The sequence below is a fragment of the Lactuca sativa genome, chromosome 6 (genome assembly GCF_002870075.4).
Source record: "Lactuca sativa cultivar Salinas chromosome 6, Lsat_Salinas_v11, whole genome shotgun sequence".
Taxonomy (NCBI): Eukaryota; Viridiplantae; Streptophyta; class Magnoliopsida; order Asterales; family Asteraceae; genus Lactuca; species Lactuca sativa.
In genome coordinates, this window is record NC_056628.2 from 33,530,187 (window position 1) to 33,553,739 (window position 23,553).

The window sequence follows — 23,553 nt, forward strand, 5'->3', positions numbered from 1 at the left end:
GACAAGTTGGCTAGCAACTGTTGGATTAGTTTTTAAGTCCATAACTATTTTGGTATGTACTTGACCCGATTATGAGCATGGTCCTTTTGGGATGCCTTCACCATAGCAATATGTAGGATGATTTAAGGAGAGAAAGGTTTAAATATGATTTATTAATATATCATGAGAATAATATATTAAAGGAGAAATCATATTGTTTAATTAATATTAGTCAAGAATTAATTAAGAATTAATTTTGTGGCTAAAAAAGATTAATTAAACTTAGGGGGACTGGAGTTGTAATCATAAGATAATTATAATTGGGTTATGGATCACCTAATAAAATATAGGTTAGACGAATTCTATGGGAAGCCCATTAGAAATCGTCCAAGGGATATGTTAAAGGAGTCCATGGGCTGCTTAGGGCTTAAGCAGCCAGATTAAGGTTTCCCAGTTGAAAACCCTAATAGCCTACATTTATATAAAGAGCCCCTATCCCCAAAAACATGGACAAGAGTTCCTTTAGGGTTTCTAGACGTTTTGGGCAGTCTCCTCTCTTCTCCTCTTCATCCAAGTTGCTTAGTGGTGTTTGTGACTCCATTAGAGGTGCAGAACTTGAGGCACTAAGCTTTTTGAAGCCAATCAAAGCAAGGAATTGATTGTTATTGCAATATAACAATCAAAGTTAATTACTAAACCCTTATTTCAATTCTTATTTGATAGATCTAGGGTTTATAGCTTTGGATATTCAATTGCATGTTCATTAGACAAACTAGATCCAAAAGCTATTAAGGTTTGCATGTACACCATAGGATTGATGTTTTGCTCAAAACCCATCAGTGGTATCAGAGCCTAGGGCTGTTTGCTAGTGAATTTGATGCTTAATTGATCGATATTTGACTGAAAATCGAAATTTTTTGGCTTCTGCATGCCTGACTCGCCAAGTCACTTGGTGAACTCGCCGAGTCGTCTGTACTCGACGAGTCCAGGTCCAGACTCGACGAGTCAGCGGGTCTGGCAGGCTGTTTTCGCGATTTTCTTGCTGTTTTGGCTTAGGATACTTACCATAAACATTTTTTATTCATAAAATCCGATTTTTATTGATTTTGGGTGAATATCCTTACCAAAATAGAAGATAATTGTCAAAATTTAGATAATCTTTTGTTTTATTAGATAAATATTGATTATTTGTAATTTAGATTTGAATTATCTTATGAAAATGTTTCAAATTGCACCCTTTAGGTTTTATAGTTTAAATTTGAACTTAAAAGTTTTGTTTATGAAATTTAAATAAGTTAAACCCGAATGTTTTGAAAAGTTTCAAAATTTGCCCTCAAGTTTTGGAATTAAAATTTTTTGATTAATAGTTTAATTTTGAAATATTTAAATTCTAAACCCTAATGTTTTAAAATGGTTCAAAACTTGCCCTCAAGTTTGGAATTTAAAAGTTGATTAAAAGTTTAATTTTGAAATGTTAAATTCTAAAACCCTAGTAATTTGAAAAGTTTAAATCACACCCTTATGATTTTATTAATTAATTAAAGTGTATAATTAAAAGAGATTTAATAAACCTATAAAGTTTTGGTTTACATTTAATTAAATTAAAAGTATAATTTACTAAGTTAAACCACCTAGTATTTTAAAAGTGTAAAATACACCATATACTATAAATAACATTAAAAGTCTAATATTATATATATGTATGAGTAAACATTCAGTCTTACCGTTAGTAGGCCTCATTCACGAAGCTGGTCTATAATGAGTGTTTAAGGAAATTGCCTTTAAAATGGCGAATGGGAATCCAATCTTACCTACCGCACTCTTGACTAGTGGAGGGTCGTTAGCCAAACGGGTAGGATAGGACAGAAACCTTCCATTATAAGTATAATGAAGTACAAAGTAACTAAGTGTTTATACAAATTCCTAAATCATAGTTACTTTAGGCAAAATGTGAAATTGTATGCAAATCCATGAAATTACACTTCGTACCCTTGTCAAACGTTAGTGGAGTGTGTGTGGTTATGATTTTTCTAAGATTTAGCATAGCCGTACACAACCAGAAATTCAAATTTTAGATTGATCGAATTTTACACGGTCGTTAAACAATGTAATCTTCTCAAACTATTAAATTTAAAATCGGTTGAAAAATAGCCAATGGAGTCAAAAGGTGAGTTGTAGATCTTGTCAATACCTACGCGTGGATAGAAAGAACGTCGAAAACGAAGCTCTTAAGCGAAAATTACGGAATTTAGAAGTCAGGATGGGCTGATGTGATGTGGGTGACGTGGGGCGATCCGAGCCATTGCTTCGTCCCCATGCCTTGCCACTAGATGGTGACACTTGGCACCCAACTCGATGAGTTGGAGGCTTAGAACTCACTGATTTGAACCATTTTTCAACCTATAAATACAATGTGAGGCCCATTCATTTTCTTCACACCTTAACCCTTCTCTCTCTCTAACTACTCTCCAAACCTCCCCCAACCTCTAGTACTTCCCAAGTGCTAAGAGGTGAATCCCGGAGTTCCATAAGGCTCCGAGAAAAAGAGATTTCGGCTTGGAAGTTCTGCCCCCAGAGAGCCTGTGTAACGCCCGTAGATCCGGGCTAGTCAAATTAGAGGCAATGAGCATCAAAAATAAGTTTTTGATGGAAGATTATTTAGACGGATTAATCTTAACCAAGTTGTAGAATATTTCACAAGGGTTCGTACATATAAAGAATGTCGAAATCCGAGTTATAACGAAGAAGTTATGGTCCGTCGAAGTTTCGCGACAAAACTAGCATGACACTACGCGACGTAAATAGTGAATTTACGATAGAGGATTTTTGTCCTTAGTGATCTAAACAAAAGTTGTAGTATACGTTAAACCGAGAGCATGCATAAAAAGAACGCCCAAATTTGACTTCGTATGAGGAAGTTATGATTTTTCTAAGATTTGGCCTAGCAGTGCACGACCCGAAACTCGAATTCTAGATCGAGCAGTTTTTGGCCAACACGACCTAAATGAGAATTGAATATCTCATTAATAGGAATTCAACGACAAAAAGACAGACGGAAATGGAGTTTGTATGTAGAAGTTATGAATTTTACGCGAACATTTAACAGTATAGTCACCTTCTACGGTTAAATTTAAGATCGGTCGAGAATTAGCCGACAAAGTCAAAAGGAAAGTTGTAGATCTTATTTTTACCTATGCGTGGATATAAAGAATGTCAAAACGGAGCTTGTATGTGAAAGTTACGAATTTTAGAAGTCGGAAGTGTGTTGTGCAAAAATGGGCGACGTGACACAATCTTGGTCATTGCTTTCTCCCAAAGTCTTGCCACTAGATGGTGACATGTGACACCAAGTTCAGCCATATTTCAACGACAAAGCGTCAGCGGCGACCTTTTAGCGGCGACACACACTATTTTTAACGGCGATGCATGTCACCGGTAATACACTAATTTCTTGTGGTGTTTGCTACAATTATTTTCTCTTCATTATTTTCCAGAATGTAGTGAAGTAATTTTTCTATAGAAAATTTATAGCCAATTTGCTATAGATTTGTTATGGACTTAGCCCGTAGATTTGTTGCAATTGAATAGATGTTGTAACTTGTAAGATTGGTCTTAGTGAATTTCTTATAAAAAATAAATTTAGCTACATAATTCAAAATACATCCTAAAGCAAAATTTTGTAGCTATGCACGTTTAGCTAAGGAATTATCGCCTCTAGCTATAGAAAATTTTCTATACTTAATTATTTATTATGTAACGAAGATCTAGTTAATATTTTGTTGGAATAAAGAAGGAAACACATGGTTTATTTTGACAATCAAATTAATCATGCATATCTTAGTGGATCATGTAAGGGTGTTTCTCTTTAGTTGGTAATTAATTGGGAAAACCACACAAAAACCTATGTATTATACCCCAGTGCTTAAAAAAACCCTTATATTATCAATTGGTACAATTTAACCATTATAATTTCAGAAACCATGTAACCTATCTCATTTATCCGGTACGCCTAGGTTACCCGTTCTTATTAGTCTACGTGGACTACATTCGTTCTCTTTTAACCTGATAGCGGTCATTCTGTAAAAAAAACGAAAGAGAAAGCTACGTACAGGAGGGAAAGCTTCTTGGAAATGGCGGGAAACTTGTTGCTTAATCACACGGAAAAAGGGTAATCGATCATTTCTATTATGCTTAATTTGAACATCAACCCGTCTTTTACCCCTAGTTCTTATTTTGTTGTTTCCATTGATTCTTCAAGGAAGCTTTAACCAAAAACTATGACTTCAAGTTCAAATGTATTATGTCAAGTTTATACGGAGGGTGTGAATGGAACCGATGATGAGTCTGATGAAGAAGAATATGTTCCTTCTTCAATGGACAAAACAATATGGGATCCTTTTTTGAATGACTTGGTACATGGTGAAGTGGAATTGCCTGAAATATCATTTGATGATGCTGAATTGACCAATTCAGATGAAGAATATGACGAAGGAGAGCATAAAGATCAACAAATTGGGGACCAATTTCTTGTACACAACCCTAGGATCCCTTGGAATATGATGGAACCACACTTGGGGGAAAAATACGAAAGCCCGAAACAGTTTAAGCTTTGTCTAACAAATTATGCGGTGGCTAATGGATACCAATTGAGGTTTGCCAAGTGTGATCGTTCTAGGATATTAGTACGTTATGGCAAACAAAAATGATGAGAATAAGTGTCCATTTAGATGTTGGGCGTCTTGGATGGGAAATGAACTAACTTGGCAAGTGAAATCTTTGGAAAAGAAACATGTTTGTGCACATAAATACAGCCTCGGGTCATTGATAACTCCAAGTTGGATTGCTAACTATTATCTTAGTGACCTAATTCGCAATCCCAAAAAAAAAGTCAAAGAAATGAAAGCTGATTTTTTACAGAGATATTCTTTAAAGCTTAGCAAAGGTCAGTGTGAAAGGGCAAGGACCTTAGCATTTACACTAATTGATGGCAAGTTAACTGATCATTATGCTAGAATATAGGATTACGGTAATGAAGTTTTAAGATCAAACCCAGGAAGCACTGTTGAAATTGGAGTCGATGTCAATCCGGATGCAAAATATTTCAAAAGAATCTACATTTGTTTGAAGGCTTTAAAAGAAGTATGGTTGAAAGGATGTCGTAAGGTGATTGATTTAGATGGATGTTTCTTGAAAGGGAAAGTTAAAGGAGAGTTGCTAGCTGCTATTGGTCGAGATGGAAACAATCAAATTTACCCCATTGCATGAGCGGTTGTGAACATAGAAAATAAAGATAATTGGAAGTGGTTCATTGAATTACTACAATCAGATATTGAAACAGTTCAAGGAAATGGGCTTACTTTAATATCAGATCAACATAAGGTAATTTATACCTAATAATGCTTATTTTGACCAATATGGATATATGTTAACAACCTTATGCCAAAACAACCCCTATGCACATTTTTGGACACTTTTTAACAAAATTTGACATATTTAAAATGACAAAACAACCCTTATGTGAAAACAGCCCCTGTTGACATTTTTTGACACCTTTTTAACAAACTTTGACATATTTGAAATGACAAAACAACCCTAATGTCAAAACAACCCCTGTTCACATTTTTGGACACTTTTTTTTAACAAAATTTGACATATTTAAAATGACAAAACAAGCCTTATGTGAAAGCAGCCCCTATTGACATTTTTACACCTTTTTAACAAACTTTGGCATATTTGAAATGACAAAACAACCCTAATGTCAAAACAGCCCATGTTGACATTTTTGGACACTTTTTTTTAACAAATTTTGACTTATTTAAAATGACAAAATAACCCTTATGTGAAAACAGTCTCTATTGACATTTTTTGACAGCTTTTTAACAAACTTTGACCTATTTCATATGACAAAACATCTCTAATGTCAAAACAGCCCGTGTTGACATTTTTGGACACTTTTTAAACAAATTTTGACATATTTAAAATGACAAAATAGCCCTTATGTGAAAACAAACCCTATTTAAATGCAGGGTCTTCTTGAAGCCGTAAAGGAGGTGATGCCACATGCTAAGCACCGACAATGTGCCCCGTCATATTTGTGCCAATTTTTACAAGCGTTTCAGTGGAGAGATTTATAAAACCTTATTTTGGCAAGCTGCAAAGTCCACAACAGATCAAGAGTTTAAAAACAATATGGAAAAGATGAAAAAGTTGAATAATGATACATATGACGATCTCATGAAAAGAGATCCTAAAACATTGTGTAGGGCCTATTTTGAAACAGATAGGGCATGTGAGGCTGTAGAAAATGGAATATCTGACTCTTTTAACTCTACAATCATTGGTGCTAGGGGAAAACCTTTGATAACTATGTTAGAAGAGATTAGACTTCATGTGATGGAGAGGTTCGATGCAATGATAAGGAACACAAATTCATGGAAAACTATTGTTGCTCCAAACATAATTAAAAAGATGAGAAAACGGCACAAAAAGATGGGGTATAGATTATTTTCCAAATTCGATTGTTCTATAATAAAATTTAATAATATTATACTAACTTTACATATTTGCTAGGAATTGGATTGTTATCCCAAGTGGGCCTCTATTGGAGGTTAGAAATGGTTATGAAGGATGTATGGTAGACTTGGAAGGTTGGGCATGCACATGTAGGCTATGGGTATTGTCTGGCCTTCCATGTGTACATGCATGCACGGCTATAAACCATACCCACCAAAATCTCCTTGACTATGTAAGTGATTGGTTCAAGAAGGAAAAATATCAGTTGACTTATAACGCTTCCATTGTTCCCTTAAATGGAATCAATTTATTGGTTAAAACTCCATATGATAAGCTATTGCCCCCAAAAGAACGTAGGATGCCAGGAAGGCCTTCTATTAAAAGAAAAAGAGACAAGAATGAAAAGCAGACAAAGTATCCAACCGTTTCGGGTAAAGGGAAAATAAAGAAGTGTCATAACTGTTTACAAGAAGGACATAATGCTAGGACATGCAAGAATGAAAAGGTTGTGCCCCCTCCTAAGGAAAAGAAGCCTCCCGGTAGGCCTAAAAAAACAAACTCTGATGAAAGACCTCCGAGAGGACCATCTGCAGCTACAAGTAGTGGTAGAGGCGGAAAAGGACCAACAGGGGCAAGAGGTGGAAGAGGATCATCTACAGGTACAAGTGGTGGTAGATGAGGAAGGTCATTTATTGATGAAATCTTTGATTCACCAATGGAAAATGAAGTTATAGACATGTTTGATAATTTTGAGGAAGAACTACGTAGGGTTGAAATGGAAAGGAAAGAAGGTGAACCTATGTTGCAATTCCCTGAATTTCAATTTGATGAAGGAGTTCCTATAACTCAAGATGAAGGAGTGGCTGAAACTCAAGATGTAGTGCCTGAAACTCAATTTGATATCGAAAATGGTAAGAAATAATTATATATATATATATATATATATATATATATATATATATATATATATATAAATATATTCTATGCTTATGTTAAATTTAGTACTTTCATAACTTTTTTTATAGCTAATTTGGAAGATCAATCTAATGTGGTTGGCGGGATAGGTATTGATGTACCTGTTATCCGTGCAACGCTCAAGCCAAGAAAGCCATCTGAAAGGATTATTTAGAATATTAGATTTAGGAGCTGGAATGGGACAAAACTCCAGTCTTTTGTAATACTTTTGTTACTTGGAATTTAGTACTCCTACTATTTTGTTATTTTAATGGAATAACATTATGTCCCATTAACATGTTATATTCCTTCTATTTGTTAATGGAGTGGGGTTTTAAAAATGCTAAAAATGTACTTTATGTTCCTCTTTCCCCCCATAATTGTCATATTTTATGTCTTGTATGCTAAAAACGTAAACAACCACCAAGGGCAAAATGGTCAATGGGTAAAAATGGCGAATTAAACTATTTCCTGTGAACTATTTATGTATGATAAATCACTTTTTTTCAGTTTCTGGATTTCCAAATAAGGGGTGATAGAGTATTAAAATAGATATGAGTCAGGAGGGTAAAATGGGGAATAGCTTATCAATATTTTGATGGGTTTAATACAAACAATCCTATGTGTGCATGCAACCCTAGTATTGGATCTATGTTTTCACTATTAGTTATACAACTTTATGAACACAAAAAGAAACCTGGCATGCTACTATAATTTTCGAAATTCATATATAAAGCTAGAATACATACCTTTTGTTGTTATATAGCAATAACAACTAGTTCCTTGAATTTCCTTAGCTCTTGAAAGCAAGTACCACAAGTGTAGTACCTCTAATGGAGTCACAAACACCATATGCAACTTGGATGAAGAGGAGAAGAAAGGGAGGCACCAAAAACGGCTGGAAACCCTAATCGAAGTCTTGTTTACGTTTTTGGGGCATAAGGGCCCTTTATATACATGTAGGCTATTAGGGTTTACAACTAGGAAACCCTAATTTGACTGCTTAGGCCCTAAGCAGCCCATGGACTCCTTAAACATATCCCTTGGGCGTTTTCTAATGGGCTACCCATAGAATTCGTCCAACCTATATATTATTTGGTGATCCATAGCCCAATTATAATTATCTTATAATTACAACTTCAGTCCCCAAAGTTTAATTAATCTCTTTTAGCCACAAAATTAATTTACAATTAATTCTTGACTAATATTAATTAAACAATATGATTTCTCCTTTAATATATTATTCTCATAATATATTAATAAATCATATTTAAACCTTTCTCTTCTTAAATCATCCTACATATTGCTATGGTGAAGGCAACCCAAAAGGACCATGCTTATAATCGGGTCAAGTACATACCAAAACAGTTATGGACTTAGACACTAATCCAACAGTCTCCCACTTGGATAAGTCTAATAACTATTTTCCGTATGACTTCAAAACCTGATCAGCAATCGTAGCTTTCAAAAGCCGCTGTCAACTCTGATCTTATCAGATAGCGTGTCCTCTAGATAAGGGATTATATATTCCTCCATTTTCAAGATATCGTATAGACAAAAAACATGAATTTCAATCATTCTCTCTATACCTTTTCCCGACTTCCGATTCATGACGACTGATAACAGACTACAATTGAACACATCAACTTAGTCCCGGCTTGGCCAAGCGCTTAGATGTCATCACTAAATCATCGAGAGGCCCACATATATCGCTTTTATCCCACTTTGGGTAAAAGGAATGGATAAACTTCGACTCAAATGCTCGCTTGCATTTACTGATCGAATCACACACAACAATAAGTTTTATAACACCAAGTTATTGGTGCGTTTACTTATTATCAATGTGCAACCGACCAGCAAATAACAACTCACACGTCTCGGTTTCAAGAATATACAATATTATCGTCTCACTAATCACTCGTGATAAAACCGTGAAGTGATCCAAGTGAGCGTGGGTTTAATCCAATACTTTAATCTTATCAAAGCACTCACGAACTCTGCAGCAAACTTGTGCCATGTCTAAACACTTCAGACAATCTACAGACAGATTCATGACAGTCTTTATTCATACCTACTCCCAACGTATGACCAACTATGGATGTTTGAATAACCTAGTTATTCTGGAAGTCAAAACATGCAAATTTAAACATGACAACAATACTTAATCCTATATGGCCCCAAACTTGTGAGAGTAAATAAAACCCTTCTATTTATCCACCATATTGATTACTCATTATTTATCATTTAATGTTTCGGATAATCAACTCATTACTTGAATTACAACAACAATTGTCCCATGCACTAAGCATGCACACTTTGTTTCCTATGGTCCACGCTTTGTGAAGTGGAACAATTGAAAACTTTTCCAATGATTCTCATTTCACAATTCCTTAATCCTAATTATTAGTGTAGGAACACAAGGTTCTTGCCACTACTAGAATATGCTAGATTCTAACATTTTACGCAACGATCCTTTCGTAAAGTCATAGCACAAAAGTCACCAAGACTTGGCTAATGAAATTACAAAGTGCTTTCTTAGAAATTGTTACAAGACAATTCCATAGATGTGAAGTCTCACATTCAAAGTACATTCCTTTAAACATCCTTCTTGCATAAAAGTTTCTAATCTAGGCATAGACTCTCAATATCCAACTCCCAATATGGAAACATTTCCACATTTGCCATATGACAACTCATTCTTAATAGAATCTTATCTATTCATAATAATGTCGATATGGTCCATCCAATACCATACTTTCAACTACTTACAAGTGATCAATCCTCAGCGAACTTTGGATCATCCTTTGACAGTTGTTAAATTCTTTCAGTCAAAACCAATTCTATTCCTTTTTCCCTCTTAATGCGCTAGACATTTGGAAAATTTTAGAATGGTAAAATACTATAGCATTTACAATCGATCCTATACCCGAAGCGTATGGGACACGATGCATAATGTCTTACATAAAGATATGATACTTTACCAATCTTTTGCCATAATATGTTATGTGTCATGTTCTCACAATTCGAACTATGAAGAGGGATGCCGTAATCATAATCGAAATTTGAGAACACACAATGTATCCTTTGACTGAAGATATTAAAATTTCTTAATCTAAGCTTTAGATTTTGAAACGGAGTATAATATTCTCTCCCTTAATTATAGCAAAACAACTTTTCAACCCATGCAACTTTGCAAATGGAATCTTTGTTTTTCTATAATTAATATTGCTAACTTGCAATACTCGCCATAACAATCATACAAGCATAACACTTATGCTCCCACTATCATGATGATTATCATATAAGCATAACATTTATGCTCCCACTAGCTTTGACATGTATTCAGAAAACAAATGAACTTTTAGAAAACAATGCCTATTGAATCTCTGAAATTCATATTTCTAATACCAGATGCTTCGATAAGCCTTTATCTAAGCTTCTTAACCTTATACACCTTTGCCTTAGATAGCTCATATGTGTGTTTAAACAATTCATAACTTATGTTACTAAGTTCCAAATGTTGAAACTAATTGCCAAATCTCACAATTCGAACTATGGAAAGGGATGCCGTAACCATAATCGAATTTGAGAATACAATTTTCACAATTGCTATCTTCTTAAAATCTCTCTTAGTGAAAGCATTTCCTCACAGTCATTTTCATGAAGGAGGGAATCTTATGACACTTAGATTTTATGGTGTATGAGTTCCTATCCATGTGAATTTGCCAAAAACAAGGTTTGCGACAAATCCAAACTCATATGGACTGAACTTTCTTAATCTTGATTTCTTGCCCTATGGTAACACGAGTGCCCACCATGCCTTCCAAGTAGTTTAGTAACTTGTCCTTACATATCAATTTACTTTCCATCGACTAAGGCTTTAGTGTGTATTCAAATGAGAACTCATAGAACTCATATACACAATTAACTCAATTGGAATGGCACAGAAACAAAACAATGTCAGCACGATAGGTTGTAAACCTCAAGTCGTGTGCTAGTGATGATCGATAAGGTTTATTCTTGATTTGTTCTTGAAACCTTTTCAAGACCATTAAGACTCCCACTGACTTCTTGACATATAAGATTCTCTTGTCAAGAAACATTTCTTGACAAACAAATATTCAATAGTTAGTGAAGCATTTATCAAGACAAAACACTTCACACAATTGGTCCTAGTTGGTCTTTGTCTTATCCAAGACAGCACAACTTACCAATTTCAAATGTGCAAGAATAAGAAAACTTTTCCAAATTCCATATTTGATGAGTGTTATAAACCTACTTAAGACTTTTCACTCAATGTCACAATCTTGACTCTAAGACTTGATATTGGAACGAAGTATGATTGACTCTTTGATTTAACCATTTCTACAATTCTCAATTCCTCTTCTTAGACATGCAATTGCACTAAGACTCACTTAGAGGATCAATTGAGACATGGTTCTTAATCATAAGGACTTATCATAAAACACAATAAAAGGTATTCTCCCTTCTTCTTAGAATAGAGAAACTTTTATCTTTCTGCCTACTTGATTCTTCTTTATTCGTTCTACTATTCATTGAAATTCTTTCAATCGACTTAGAATTATACTTAATCTTATAAGTATAACCAATATTTACTAAACTTTAGTAAATCATGACGAATATCTTTGTCACTCTTGTGGTAGACTTGATCAACGTACGACCTAGTGTACTCGATCTCCTAGTTCTTCAATTGACACTTTGCCAAAGAATTAGTCTAAGGTTCCCAAATGTGAAAATTTTCCATTCATCATACAATGCACATTGCATGATTTCAAGTTTCTGTCCAATTGAAACTTGGGTGATGAGAAATTCTCCCTATTTGGTAAAATTTTGACATTTCCACAAATAACACAATTAAGAATCAAATCCATTATTGCTAATAATAGAAACATTCAAACATTAATTCTTTCATACATGCCATTGCAAGGATAAATAAATAAGATAAAGTCAAAATTCATTTTATTGCGGAAAAATTTTGTCCTTACAATGCAATTCAATTGAAAATCAATGTTATTACATATTTCTTAACAATCTATTCTAACTCCAAGTAGTAGCTCAAGAATCCATTCTTCAAGTAATGCGATCGAAATCCATTTCTTCATGATTAGATTCAGCTCACTTCTTCCCTCAAGCTTCCTCTCTTTTCTTCGATCCTACAAAACATCAAAATGTAATCTTATGTATTAAGAATCTAGAATAGGAACTCAAAAGAGTTAGATAATGGATTTTACCTGAAGCAGAGCCATACGTCTTGACTCTCCCATCTCTTAGATCTCTCAGGTAGTTAGGGCAACTTCGTCTTCAATGCCCTTTCTTTTGGCAATAAAAGCAAATGGACTCCTTTGGCACAGCACATTGGACAATCACAGACTTAGTTCTTTCTGGACTTCCAATGTTGCCAGTGTCCATTGAAGTTTGGGAGTTTGATTCACTAGACAAATTTGCTTGACCAGCACGCCAAGTCATTGCTGATTCAGCAGCTATAAGCAAATAGGTGAGATCAATTAGGGTCACGTCGTGGTCCATCATATAGTACTTTCTAACAAACTCACTATATGATTCAGAAAGTGACTGAAGAACCCAGTCAACAGCCAACTCACTTGAAATCTCGACACCCAACATGCTTAACCTATCAATGTGTGACTTCATCTCTAAGACGTGTGCACACACAGGTTTCCCATCTTCGTGTTTACTCGCCAAAAGGGCTTGAGTGAGCATGAACTTTTCAAGCCTTTGAACTTGTGGGTCAGGGAGAACAATTGGAGGAGGTGGAGGAAGTGAAGCATGACTCTCATTTCCTTGATCATATCTCGGAACGTCATCTTCATTTGGAAAGCTTGTTCCAAAGGATTTGGGAAGACCATTGTAAGATTCAGACATCTACAAACCGGGAGAAAATTCAAGTTATGTTGATTAGAATTCTTGATGTAACACCCAAATGAAACATCAAGCTAGGATCCAACACAATACTCTACAACCTAGAAGAGGGATGCCGTAATCTAGTTGTAAAATATTTGAAGGTAGGTAAATGACGATTTACCAATTTCCACCATGAAAAACGAAAAGGAAGATTAAGTTTTAAATGAATTGAAACTCCTAGATCTTTTGAGATTCATTGAACTTTTCAATGGCATGTTTAATCTCGATTATGCCCTACTATTTGTGACTGGGATGCCGAGGATCACAAACAAGGTGTGAATAACCATACGAATCACGTGGTGCACCCAATGCTACGATCACCTAATCAATGTGCCGGTTAGCCACACACGCTCCATTGATCTATGATAAGCATCGAGCCACCCTTCGCCACCAATGTCATCCCCAAATTAGTGTGCCGGTTAACCACACACGCTCCACTAACGTTTGACAAGGGTACGAAGTGTAATTCCATGGGTTAGCATACAATTTCACATTTTGCCTAAAGTAACTATGATTTGGGAATTTGAAAAAAAAAACATTTAGTTACTTTGTACTTCATTATACTTATAATGGAAGGTTTCTGTCCTATCCTACCCGTTCGGCTAACGACCCTCCACTAGTCAAGAGTGCGGTGGGTAAGAGTGGATACCCATTCAATCGCCATTTTATAGGCAATTTCCTTAAACACCCCTTATAGACCAGCTTCGTGAATGAGGCCTACTAACGGTAAGACTGACTGTTTACTCATACATATATAATATTAGACTTTTAATGTCATATATAGTATAGGGTGTATTTTACACTTTTAAAATACTAGGTGGTTTAAATTATACTTTTAATTAACCAAAATCATTATGGATTTATTAAATCTCTTTTAATTATACACTTAATTAATTTAATAAAACCATAAGGGTTTAATTTGAACTTTTCAAAATCAGGGTTTTGGATTTTAGACTTTCAAAATTAACTTTTAATCAACAATTTAAATTCCAAAACTTGAGGGCAAGTTTTGAAACTCTTCAAAACAATTAGGTTTTAATCTCACTTAAAATTTTCGAATTTAAGACATTTAAATTAAAATTTTAAATATTAAAACTCTTGATTTAATAATTACCATAAATTAAACAATTAATTTAAATTATTAAATCACAAGGTATTATCTAGATCATGAGGATAATTACCAATTATACATCTAAGATATCCTAATCCCTTGAATCCCTCTCTAAATCTCGAAAATAAGGGATGAGATAATTCAAGATCTTTAATTACCATATTTAACAATTAAAAGATTATTACAAGATATGAGATTATCCAAATCCCTAAAATTTAGGATCTAACCTTGGGGAAGGAGGTAATTTCGAAATCCAAGGGTTGGATAACCCTAGATTTCAAAATCTTGGAGGCTAAGGAAAGGATTTGGGAAACCCTAGCAAAAATCGCCATCAAGGGTTTTGCAACCCTAATTGCGAAAATTACCTAGCCTTTAGGGTTTATTAGCCATAAACCCTAATATGTCAAGTTCACAAATTTGAATAAAAGCTAATTGAAAACAAAAACCAATGACTCTGATACCACTGATGGGTTTAATACAAACAATCCTATGTGTGCATGCAACCCTAGTATTGGATCTATGTTTTCACTATTAGTTATACAACTTTATGAACACAAAAAGAAACCTGGCATGCTACTATAATTTTCGAAATTCATATATAAAGCTAGAATACATACCTTTTGTTGTTATATAGCAATAACAACTAGTTCCTTGAATTTCCTTAGCTCTTGAAAGCAAGTACCACAAGTGTAGTACCTCTAATGGAGTCACAAACACCATATGCAACTTGGATGAAGAGGAGAAGAAAGGGAGGCACCAAAAACGGCTGGAAACCCTAATCGAAGTCTTGTTTACGTTTTTGGGGCATAGGGGCCCTTTATATACATGTAGGCTATTAGGGTTTACAACTAGGAAACCCTAATTTGACTGCTTAGGCCCTAAGCAGCCCATGGACTCCTTAAACATATCCCTTGGACGATTTCTAATGGGCTACCCATAGAATTCGTCCAACCTATATATTATTTGGTGATCCATAGCCCAATTATAATTATCTTATAATTACAACTTCAGTCCCCAAAGTTTAATTAATCTCTTTTAGCCACAAAATTAATTTACAATTAATTCTTGACTAATATTAATTAAACAATATGATTTCTCCTTTAATATATTATTCTCATAATATATTAATAAATCATATTTAAACTTTTCTCTTCTTAAATCATCCTACATATTGCTATGGTGAAGGCAACCCAAAAGGACCATGCTCATAATCGGGTCAAGTACATACCAAAACAGTTATGGACTTAGACACTAATCCAACATATTTCTGTTTCAATATATATTTTTTCTGTTTCTACGTTGGGTGCTGGTGTGTGTAAAAAAAAGTATTATACAGAAAATCGTTACTTGCATCTAATATTCCCAATTATCGATTCAATAATGCCAAAAAAAAGGTTAAACGGTAGATGTGTTTAATGTTTGGTGCTATTGATGTTGGTGTGTGTTAAAAAAAATGTTATGCAAAAAAGTGCTACATGCATCTAATTACCAATTGAATCCAAATGCTTAAACTGTAAAAACACAATTGGGGAAATGCAGGTAAGTATTGAAACCAAAAAAATGAAACCAACAACAATAATCTCCATAATGAGATAATATGCGACCAAAAGGGTAAAACTGTCCAACTAATTTGTAGCCAAATATAAAATGACATTAGAACCATAAGAAGGGAACGTGGAACAATCCATATACTCACACAATTACATTCTCTTCATAAAATAGATGTATGCAATAAATCCTTTCTCAACCAACTTATAACGGTTAGAATGTCCTAAGTCTTTAAAGTACATTTCTTCAACTTTACAAAGGTGCATAAACCAAACAACATCACCCTAATACATAATTAGCTATTTTACATTAACCTACTTTCCCTGTTACATAATTATAACCCAAATGAAGATGCAAACCAGAACAATTCCATACATCATCAACCTAACCATAAATACACCAGTCTTTTTTTTTTTTTGTCGATCAGCTTAAAGTTCATTAATTTCTTCAGCATATTCATGTTCTCCTTCTCCAGTTCCATATTCTTTTTAGAAAGAATCATATTCTCCTTATGCAACTCATTCACTTTACTCTTATACCAGTGAAGACCCAAATCCTCATCCACCCATACAAAAAATTTACAATCTTTTGAAGTATCCTACAAAAAATAAAGTATCTGAGTAAGAATTAGAGAAACAATTAGAGAAACGATATCAATCTTAAAAGAATCTTAGATACCAGCGAATTAGGGCATCGAATGAAATGCCTCCCTGGGTTCTTCCTGGTCGTTGAAGTCCAGATCTTTGGTTTTTCACCACATCTACACAAAACGTTTTTGTAGTTTAGAGTTGAGGAAGAAGAAGAAGAAGATCCATACGATCGATCACCCATTTCTGCAAAGACAAAGTTAAAAGAATAAGAGCAACAAGAACAAGATTGTAATTTTGAAGAAGCAGAATAGGATGTGATCCACTTTTTAACCTAGTTTTCTTTGCCAACGTGTCACCCAATGTGTAGCCATGTCATCTATTTAGATGCCACCACATTTATGCCACCGGTTCCTTAAGCTTAACCAGTTACAAATCATCAAAATAATACATATCGCAAATAATAATGGTTAAATTGTACCAATTGATAATATAAGGGTTTTTTTTAAGCGCTAGAGTATAATACATAGGGTTTTTGTGTGGTTTTCCCTAATTAATTCAACCTTGTGATTGGGTTGAATGAACTTAATTCAATCTACAATAATCCATAAGACACGCTAGGCACAAAAACATATATATATATATATATATATATATATATATATATATATATATATATATATATATATATATATATATATATATATATATATATATATATATATATATATATATATATATGTAAGGATAAAAAAATATATCAGATGTATGTGAGGATTGTTCAAGATATAAGGAGTTCCAGAAAGTGGAGTATTAGGAATATATATACTCATATTATCCGACAATTGTATAAGGATTACGAAAATATCGGTTTTCAAAAGTTAGAAGAAGTTACAAGCAATGATATATTCATCAAACTAATAAGTCAGTTTGATCTCAAACTACATTTAGGTTCAATTGATTCAAACTGACTACTTCTGTCTAAGCTAAATCCACACCTATTCTAAATCAACCATGGACCACCCCTTGACATAGAAAGGAGAAACAGTCCCCTTTACACCCGTCAATCATTGTGTTTCAGTTCAAACTCTTCTTATATAAGTGTACACATCACACCACATTACTTGTATTGGATCAGAGTTTGGGTTTCCTTTGGCATTCATATAAATTCATATAAATTCTAATTACATAAAAATCACCAAACATATCTTAAATTCACACTTCAATTTTTATATACTTAGGCAATATTGCCTACTAAAATTCAAATTTATGGAGACTAAATACTGAAGAATATAGATAAATTAAAAAGATTTTTCATGACAAAATTTTCAACGTGTCTTTCATAAGTATAAACAAATCTAAAGAATGTGAATATGCTAAAAATAATATGTAATTTTAGTTGTCTTAGGCTATGTTTTGTGTACATAAGCTATCTTGCTGTTTAAAGCTTGTTACAGTTTACTATACGGTAGAATCACAAACATAATTTATCATATCTCATAAATTAAATAAATTTGTTTTTTTTTTTGATAAGTTGCTTAAAATAGCTTATTGAAAAGCAAAATTTTCAACTAGAGCACCGGCCAATCATAGCCTATAGATGTAAGAAATTGCAACAAAGATTTAAAAGTCGTATTTGTTTGTTTTTGTTAGATTTTTCTCCTTAATTATTTGTGCGGATGCCTGTGTAATTAAATATTGGCAACACATGCCATGCATAAAGGGTTTTGTGGATGATATTTAACCACCTGTTCCTTGCACCCAATCTCTCATTCTCATCTTGGACCAACTCAAAGCCACCCCAGTTTGATTTGACAGTCATCTGCCAACTGCCATGGCCCATGACGGTTAATTAGACAATAATAATTCACTCCACCAGTTCATATATACTTCATTATATACCACACACCCTTCGATAAATTTGCATTAATCTTCATCTTCTCTCATTCACAACAATGTCGACAAAAAACACAATTTCACCAGCAGCAGCCAGGTCTCATACCAGGAAATCAAAACCGGATTCCTCATCCAGTGAGTCTCATTTGCTTACTTTTTCTTTCTTTTCTTCATCTTCAGATCTTGTTTCAGAATCTCATTGCTTTCAAACCCTAAAATCATAGTTCTGTAACCAATGCATCATTTCCATCACTGACTTAGAATGTCTCGTTGTCTCTATAGTTATCTTGATCAAGAAATTTATACTAGTCCTCTTTGCGGGGTTCTTTGCATGGGCTTATCAAACAGCTCTTCCACCACCTCCAAAGACTGTAGGATCTCCAGATGGCCCTCCGATTACATCCCCAAGGATTAAACTCCGTGATGGAAGACATTTGTCGTATACAGAGTCAGGCGTTTCAAAAGATAAAGCCAAATATAAACTAATATTCGTCCATGGCTTCAACTTAAATAAGTATCATAACCCTTTTGCAGCCAAAGCTTCACCAGTAAGGATTAACTCCTCCATTAATTCATTTCCCATCTTCCTTTTACAAGTTATAGCTTCTGAGTATACGTAATGATGATTCTTACAGGCTCTTGTTGAAGAACTAGGGGTATACTTTGTTGCAATAGACCGACCCGGTTATGGAGAAAGTGACCCGGACCCTAAACGAACTGTGAAGAGCTTGGCATTTGATATCGAAGAGCTCGCTGATCATTTGAACTTGGGACCAAAGTTCTATGTAGCTGGATACTCAATGGGTGGCCAAATCGTGTGGTCTTGTCTCAAGTACATTCCTCACAGGTCTGATTCAAATCTTGCAACTTTTAAGCATCATATTATATATGGAATTATTGTTGTATAACTGTGCGCACGATAACAGGCTTGCAGGAGCAGTTCTTATTGCTCCAGGCATTAATTACTGGTGGCCTAACCTACCTTCAAATTTAACCAACGAAGCATTTTCAGGACAGCTTCCACAGGATCAATGGTCTCTGCGTGTTGCGCACCACCTACCATGGCTGAGCTACTGGTGGAATAGTCAAAAATGGTTTCCTTCTTTTTCTTTTATCGATGAAGTACATGCTGCTCTTTCTTCCTCGGATATAGCAGTTGCATCAAAGCTTTTTGCTGCCATGGATCCAGATCAGGTATACTTCCTCTTGACCACATGTACACTCTTTAATACTATATAACAACTAGTAGGATGAAAGTAGGGACTAAATGTACAGTTATTAAACATATACTTGTTATTATACCAATCTTAGATACTGAATAAAATATCTAATCTATGCATCAACATTTCAAATTAGACATCTCTAAAAAAAAAAAGACGTTTCTCATACAACTCTTTAGTTGGGTTGAAAACGTAGCTTAAAAGAATGCAAAACTTTTTAGTCGTAATGGGACGAACAAAAAGATTCGATACAATTATGAGATCACGAACAAGACAACCGCAGTCATTGTTTGATGTTTATCCTTTGTCCATGTTTGCTTAATTGCTTTATTTTATGTCCCCACATTCTAAAGTTTATAATTAAATAAGGATGAAATTAATTATTTTGGAATGTTGATGTAGCTGCCAAATGAGTAGCGTGGTTTAGACTTTAGAAACATCACAAGTGGATGTTAAGCCTTTTCACTTCACATGTCATGTGTTTATTATTTGACACATGCATTGTCAGTACGTATAAAACAATATTAAAATTTTCGGAACTCTATGTTTGTGAGAGTTAAATTGATTTTCATACTAATGTTTTACATTTTATAAAACTCCTGTTATATTTAAACTACATACATTTTCAACCAAGTAATTCAATAATCATTTAACTTCGTCACCAATAAATGCCAACATAATATTTCATTTTGGTCGAGTTTAATTCATTTACATATATACATTATGATCGCTCTAGTAAGGTAGGTAGATGCACTTCAAACAACACACTCTCGTTGCTGATTTGGTGTGCAGCGAACACAACACATACCCTTCTTTACTGTACTTGTCCACCACACCCTGCGTCAAGCTCTTACCGTACCCCTTTTGTATCTTTTTTGTGATCGTTGGCATTTTGTGACCAATCAAAATAAATAAAATTAAATAAAATAAACCTGTGGTAAGGTGTGGTATGATACCCATTGATTTTGTGAGATAAGGGAAAATTATGTGACGATGACGTGACAGTGTAATAATATGATGAGTGCGGTATGACACCTACCAGTGTAAGAAAAAAAATATAGATGTAGTAAGAACAAAGAAGGGCACGTGCCACCAATGCATCTCATATTAATCATATTATAGGGGATAGTTTGATATTATATTTGATTTACTAACAGAGCCCTTAATTATTTTAAATCCGTGCCGTATACTCTCAAACTCAAGTAGAACTAATAATCAACCAATAAAAAAATAATAATAATCAACCAATAAAAAAAATAAAGAAATGGGTAGTGGGGGCGATTGATGGACTAACCTAGCGGAGCAATATTTACTCAAAGGGTCCATTGTTTTTTTTTTTTTAGTTTTTATATAGTTCATAAAGAAAAATTGGCTGATTAACTTTTAAGTTATGCATTAATTAATGAATATGTCTTATTTGTTAGATTAGATAGTTGATTTTATTTATAATTTCAATTATTAAATTAGTATAATAATTATTATTGAGTGAATATTGGTTTATTTTTGACAGACAAATGAAAAATACTTCAACAAAATGACATGTTACTGTTCAACTAAAAGAAAAACATCTAATTTGTTTTAGTTTTTTATTTTATTGTTCATTTTATAACGCCTATTGTTGTAATTTGGATAATTTTTCTTATGACCCCTATTAAAGAAATTATACCCATTTTTTCACGACCTGAAAAATTATATTTTATTATCTTTTAGCGCAAGAACATTCAAATTCGAAGTTTTTCAAACATCTAAATACTGTTAACTAATAATCTCATAGAACTCTCTTAATTTAAATGGGGATTATTGTCATAATACTCCATCTTTAAACCCTCTTCTTGAAAAAGACACCCATTTCTTGTAAAATAAAAGGATCAGATTGTTGAAAACCATTTAAAAGATAGATTTTTGTTTGTAAAATCCATTAATCGCTTGCAAAGATAATTTTTTTTTAAATAAATAGTTTAGTGCATATTTTATCTTATTTTATTGATTTTGTCAAATAAAAATACAGGAAAAAGGTATTTCTAATTAATCATATATATAAAAAATAAAATATATTATAATAAGATAATATTCTCAAACTATATAGATTACATGTTATGCATACATGTCCCTTCTAATCTTCAATATGCTCATATCTTTACCAAGACACTCTCATCTTCTCAATTCCCTGAATTTCGTGCCAGGTTGAATGTTGGTCCTATACTCCTATCACTCCCCCTCAAACTGTAGGATGGATTACTATATATTATTATTATTGTTATTATTATTATTGTTGTTATGTTTGTTTAGCTAACATATACTAATCTGTTATGTATAAAGAATGTTTTAAAAACCGGTTTTTTAGTTGAACCGGTATGGTGACCGGTTTCTGGTTCAACCAGTTTAACCGGTTCGACAGCTGACTAAATCAGTTTCTATAATTTTCATATTTTTTTTCGTGTTTTTCTATACATACATACATACACAAATCAAGAATTTGATGTCTAAGAGTTCGAATATTAAAATACATATGAAAACAAGTTGTAGATCAATCTAAATACATTAAAATAATACATAACCATAAGTTTTGCATCAACCCACGTGCATTAAAAAGAAAAATAAAGTCCTAGAATATAAACTCATCAAAAAACTTCATAACATTTATCATGTGTTTTTATTCAGAAAAATCTTAATAAAAGTGAAAAAACTACCAAAATATATTATGCAAAAGGTTTAAATTCCATGTGTTTTTGTTCAGTTTAACCGGTTCAATTGAATCGGTTCAACCGAATCTTTGGAAAAACCGACCGGTTCGATCCAGTTTAGAAATAGACATAAAACCGGTGATAGTTAAACCGCTTCCTTCTCCGGTTTCCTGTCCAACCGGTTCGAACGGTCGGTTCAAATCGGTTTTTAAAACATTGTGTATAAGCCCATATTGACTTTGTATCTTGTATTTATACTGAGCATTAATACACATCCTAATTATGGGATAATATCGACCCTAAAAGGATCTCTATACCAAACTATTATAAAAACATTCAACGAAACATCTTTACTTTAACCAAGTTGAGGAAAAAACTCAACCGATACATCTAGTAAATAACAAAGTGAAATCAAGCCTAAAAGTGAAAAATAAATTTAATAAATCACCAAATGAACGAAGAAGGATATTGTTTGCAAAACGTACATGCCTAACTAAAATTGTATTTTTATTCGAATTTATTAGTTATGTGTTGATTATTTAGTGTTAACTTGAATTATACAACATCCCCATTATCATAACCAACCACCAACCACTAGTGTGTCGTTTCCATCATCCCGCCCCCTTTTGTGATGATGTGGCCATTCCCTTTTTCATGAACTATGTGCATGATTTATTTCTATTTGAAATTATGTTTGGAAAAAAAAAATGAATTTCAAAAACAAACTCGGAACACTATTTAAAAAGCTAAACATATAATAGTCAATCATAATTTTATAGATTATAAAAAGATTAACAACTTTAAATGTACGAGAAATTCTAAAAAATTAGAAATTGTAATTGGTTTACAAAATTTAACTTTTTCCTATAATATTTTAATTAACAAAAGTTTTATGTTTAGTACTTGAGTTTCAAATTTTTATATTTTAACTGCATAAAAAGTTTTACATAATAAAATTTAGAGAACAAGATTCTTAAATTACAAACCCAAAATTCCCTCTAACTACACACTATGAGAAGTATTCATCTTGTATATACTTACACTACTTCTTTCTTGTGTGTTAAAGCTACAAGCCTGGAATAAACAACCACGACAACAAGGCGAATTCGAGTCACTCCATC

At 33.5% G+C, this 23,553-nt stretch overlaps 3 protein-coding genes across 4 annotated transcripts in view; 2 read left to right on the top strand and 1 right to left on the bottom strand.

Moving 5' to 3' along the window:
* The first annotated feature begins 6,168 nt into the window (after window positions 1-6,168).
* LOC128126766 (uncharacterized) lies at window positions 6,169-7,171 on the top strand. The gene is made up of 2 exons (XM_052764874.1): window positions 6,169-6,473; window positions 6,550-7,171. The coding sequence occupies exons 1-2, from the start codon at window positions 6,169-6,171 to the stop codon at window positions 7,169-7,171; spliced, it is 927 nt and encodes a 308-aa protein (XP_052620834.1).
* A 9,253-nt stretch (window positions 7,172-16,424) lies between these two features.
* On the bottom strand, window positions 16,425-17,006 carry LOC111897319 (uncharacterized protein At4g04775-like). Its single transcript, XM_023893273.1, has 3 exons — window positions 16,967-17,006; window positions 16,724-16,878; window positions 16,425-16,643 (listed from the first exon to the last, which is right to left on the bottom strand). The coding sequence occupies exons 1-3, from the start codon at window positions 17,004-17,006 to the stop codon at window positions 16,425-16,427; spliced, it is 414 nt and encodes a 137-aa protein (XP_023749041.1).
* Window positions 17,007-18,508: 1,502 nt separating this feature from the next.
* Window positions 18,509-23,553, top strand: part of LOC111897312 (uncharacterized) — an 8,896-nt gene continuing 3,851 nt past the window's right edge. For both annotated transcript variants that reach the window (XM_052764595.1, XM_023893267.3), the window contains exons 1-5: window positions 18,509-18,663; window positions 18,811-19,076; window positions 19,164-19,375; window positions 19,455-19,722; window positions 23,499-23,553. The exon at window positions 23,499-23,553 is cut by the window's right edge. In XM_052764595.1, the coding sequence (XP_052620555.1) occupies window positions 18,588-18,663; window positions 18,811-19,076; window positions 19,164-19,375; window positions 19,455-19,722; window positions 23,499-23,553 (877 nt within the window). In that variant the 5' untranslated portion in view covers window positions 18,509-18,587. The remainder of the gene's footprint in view (window positions 18,664-18,810; window positions 19,077-19,163; window positions 19,376-19,454; window positions 19,723-23,498) is intronic.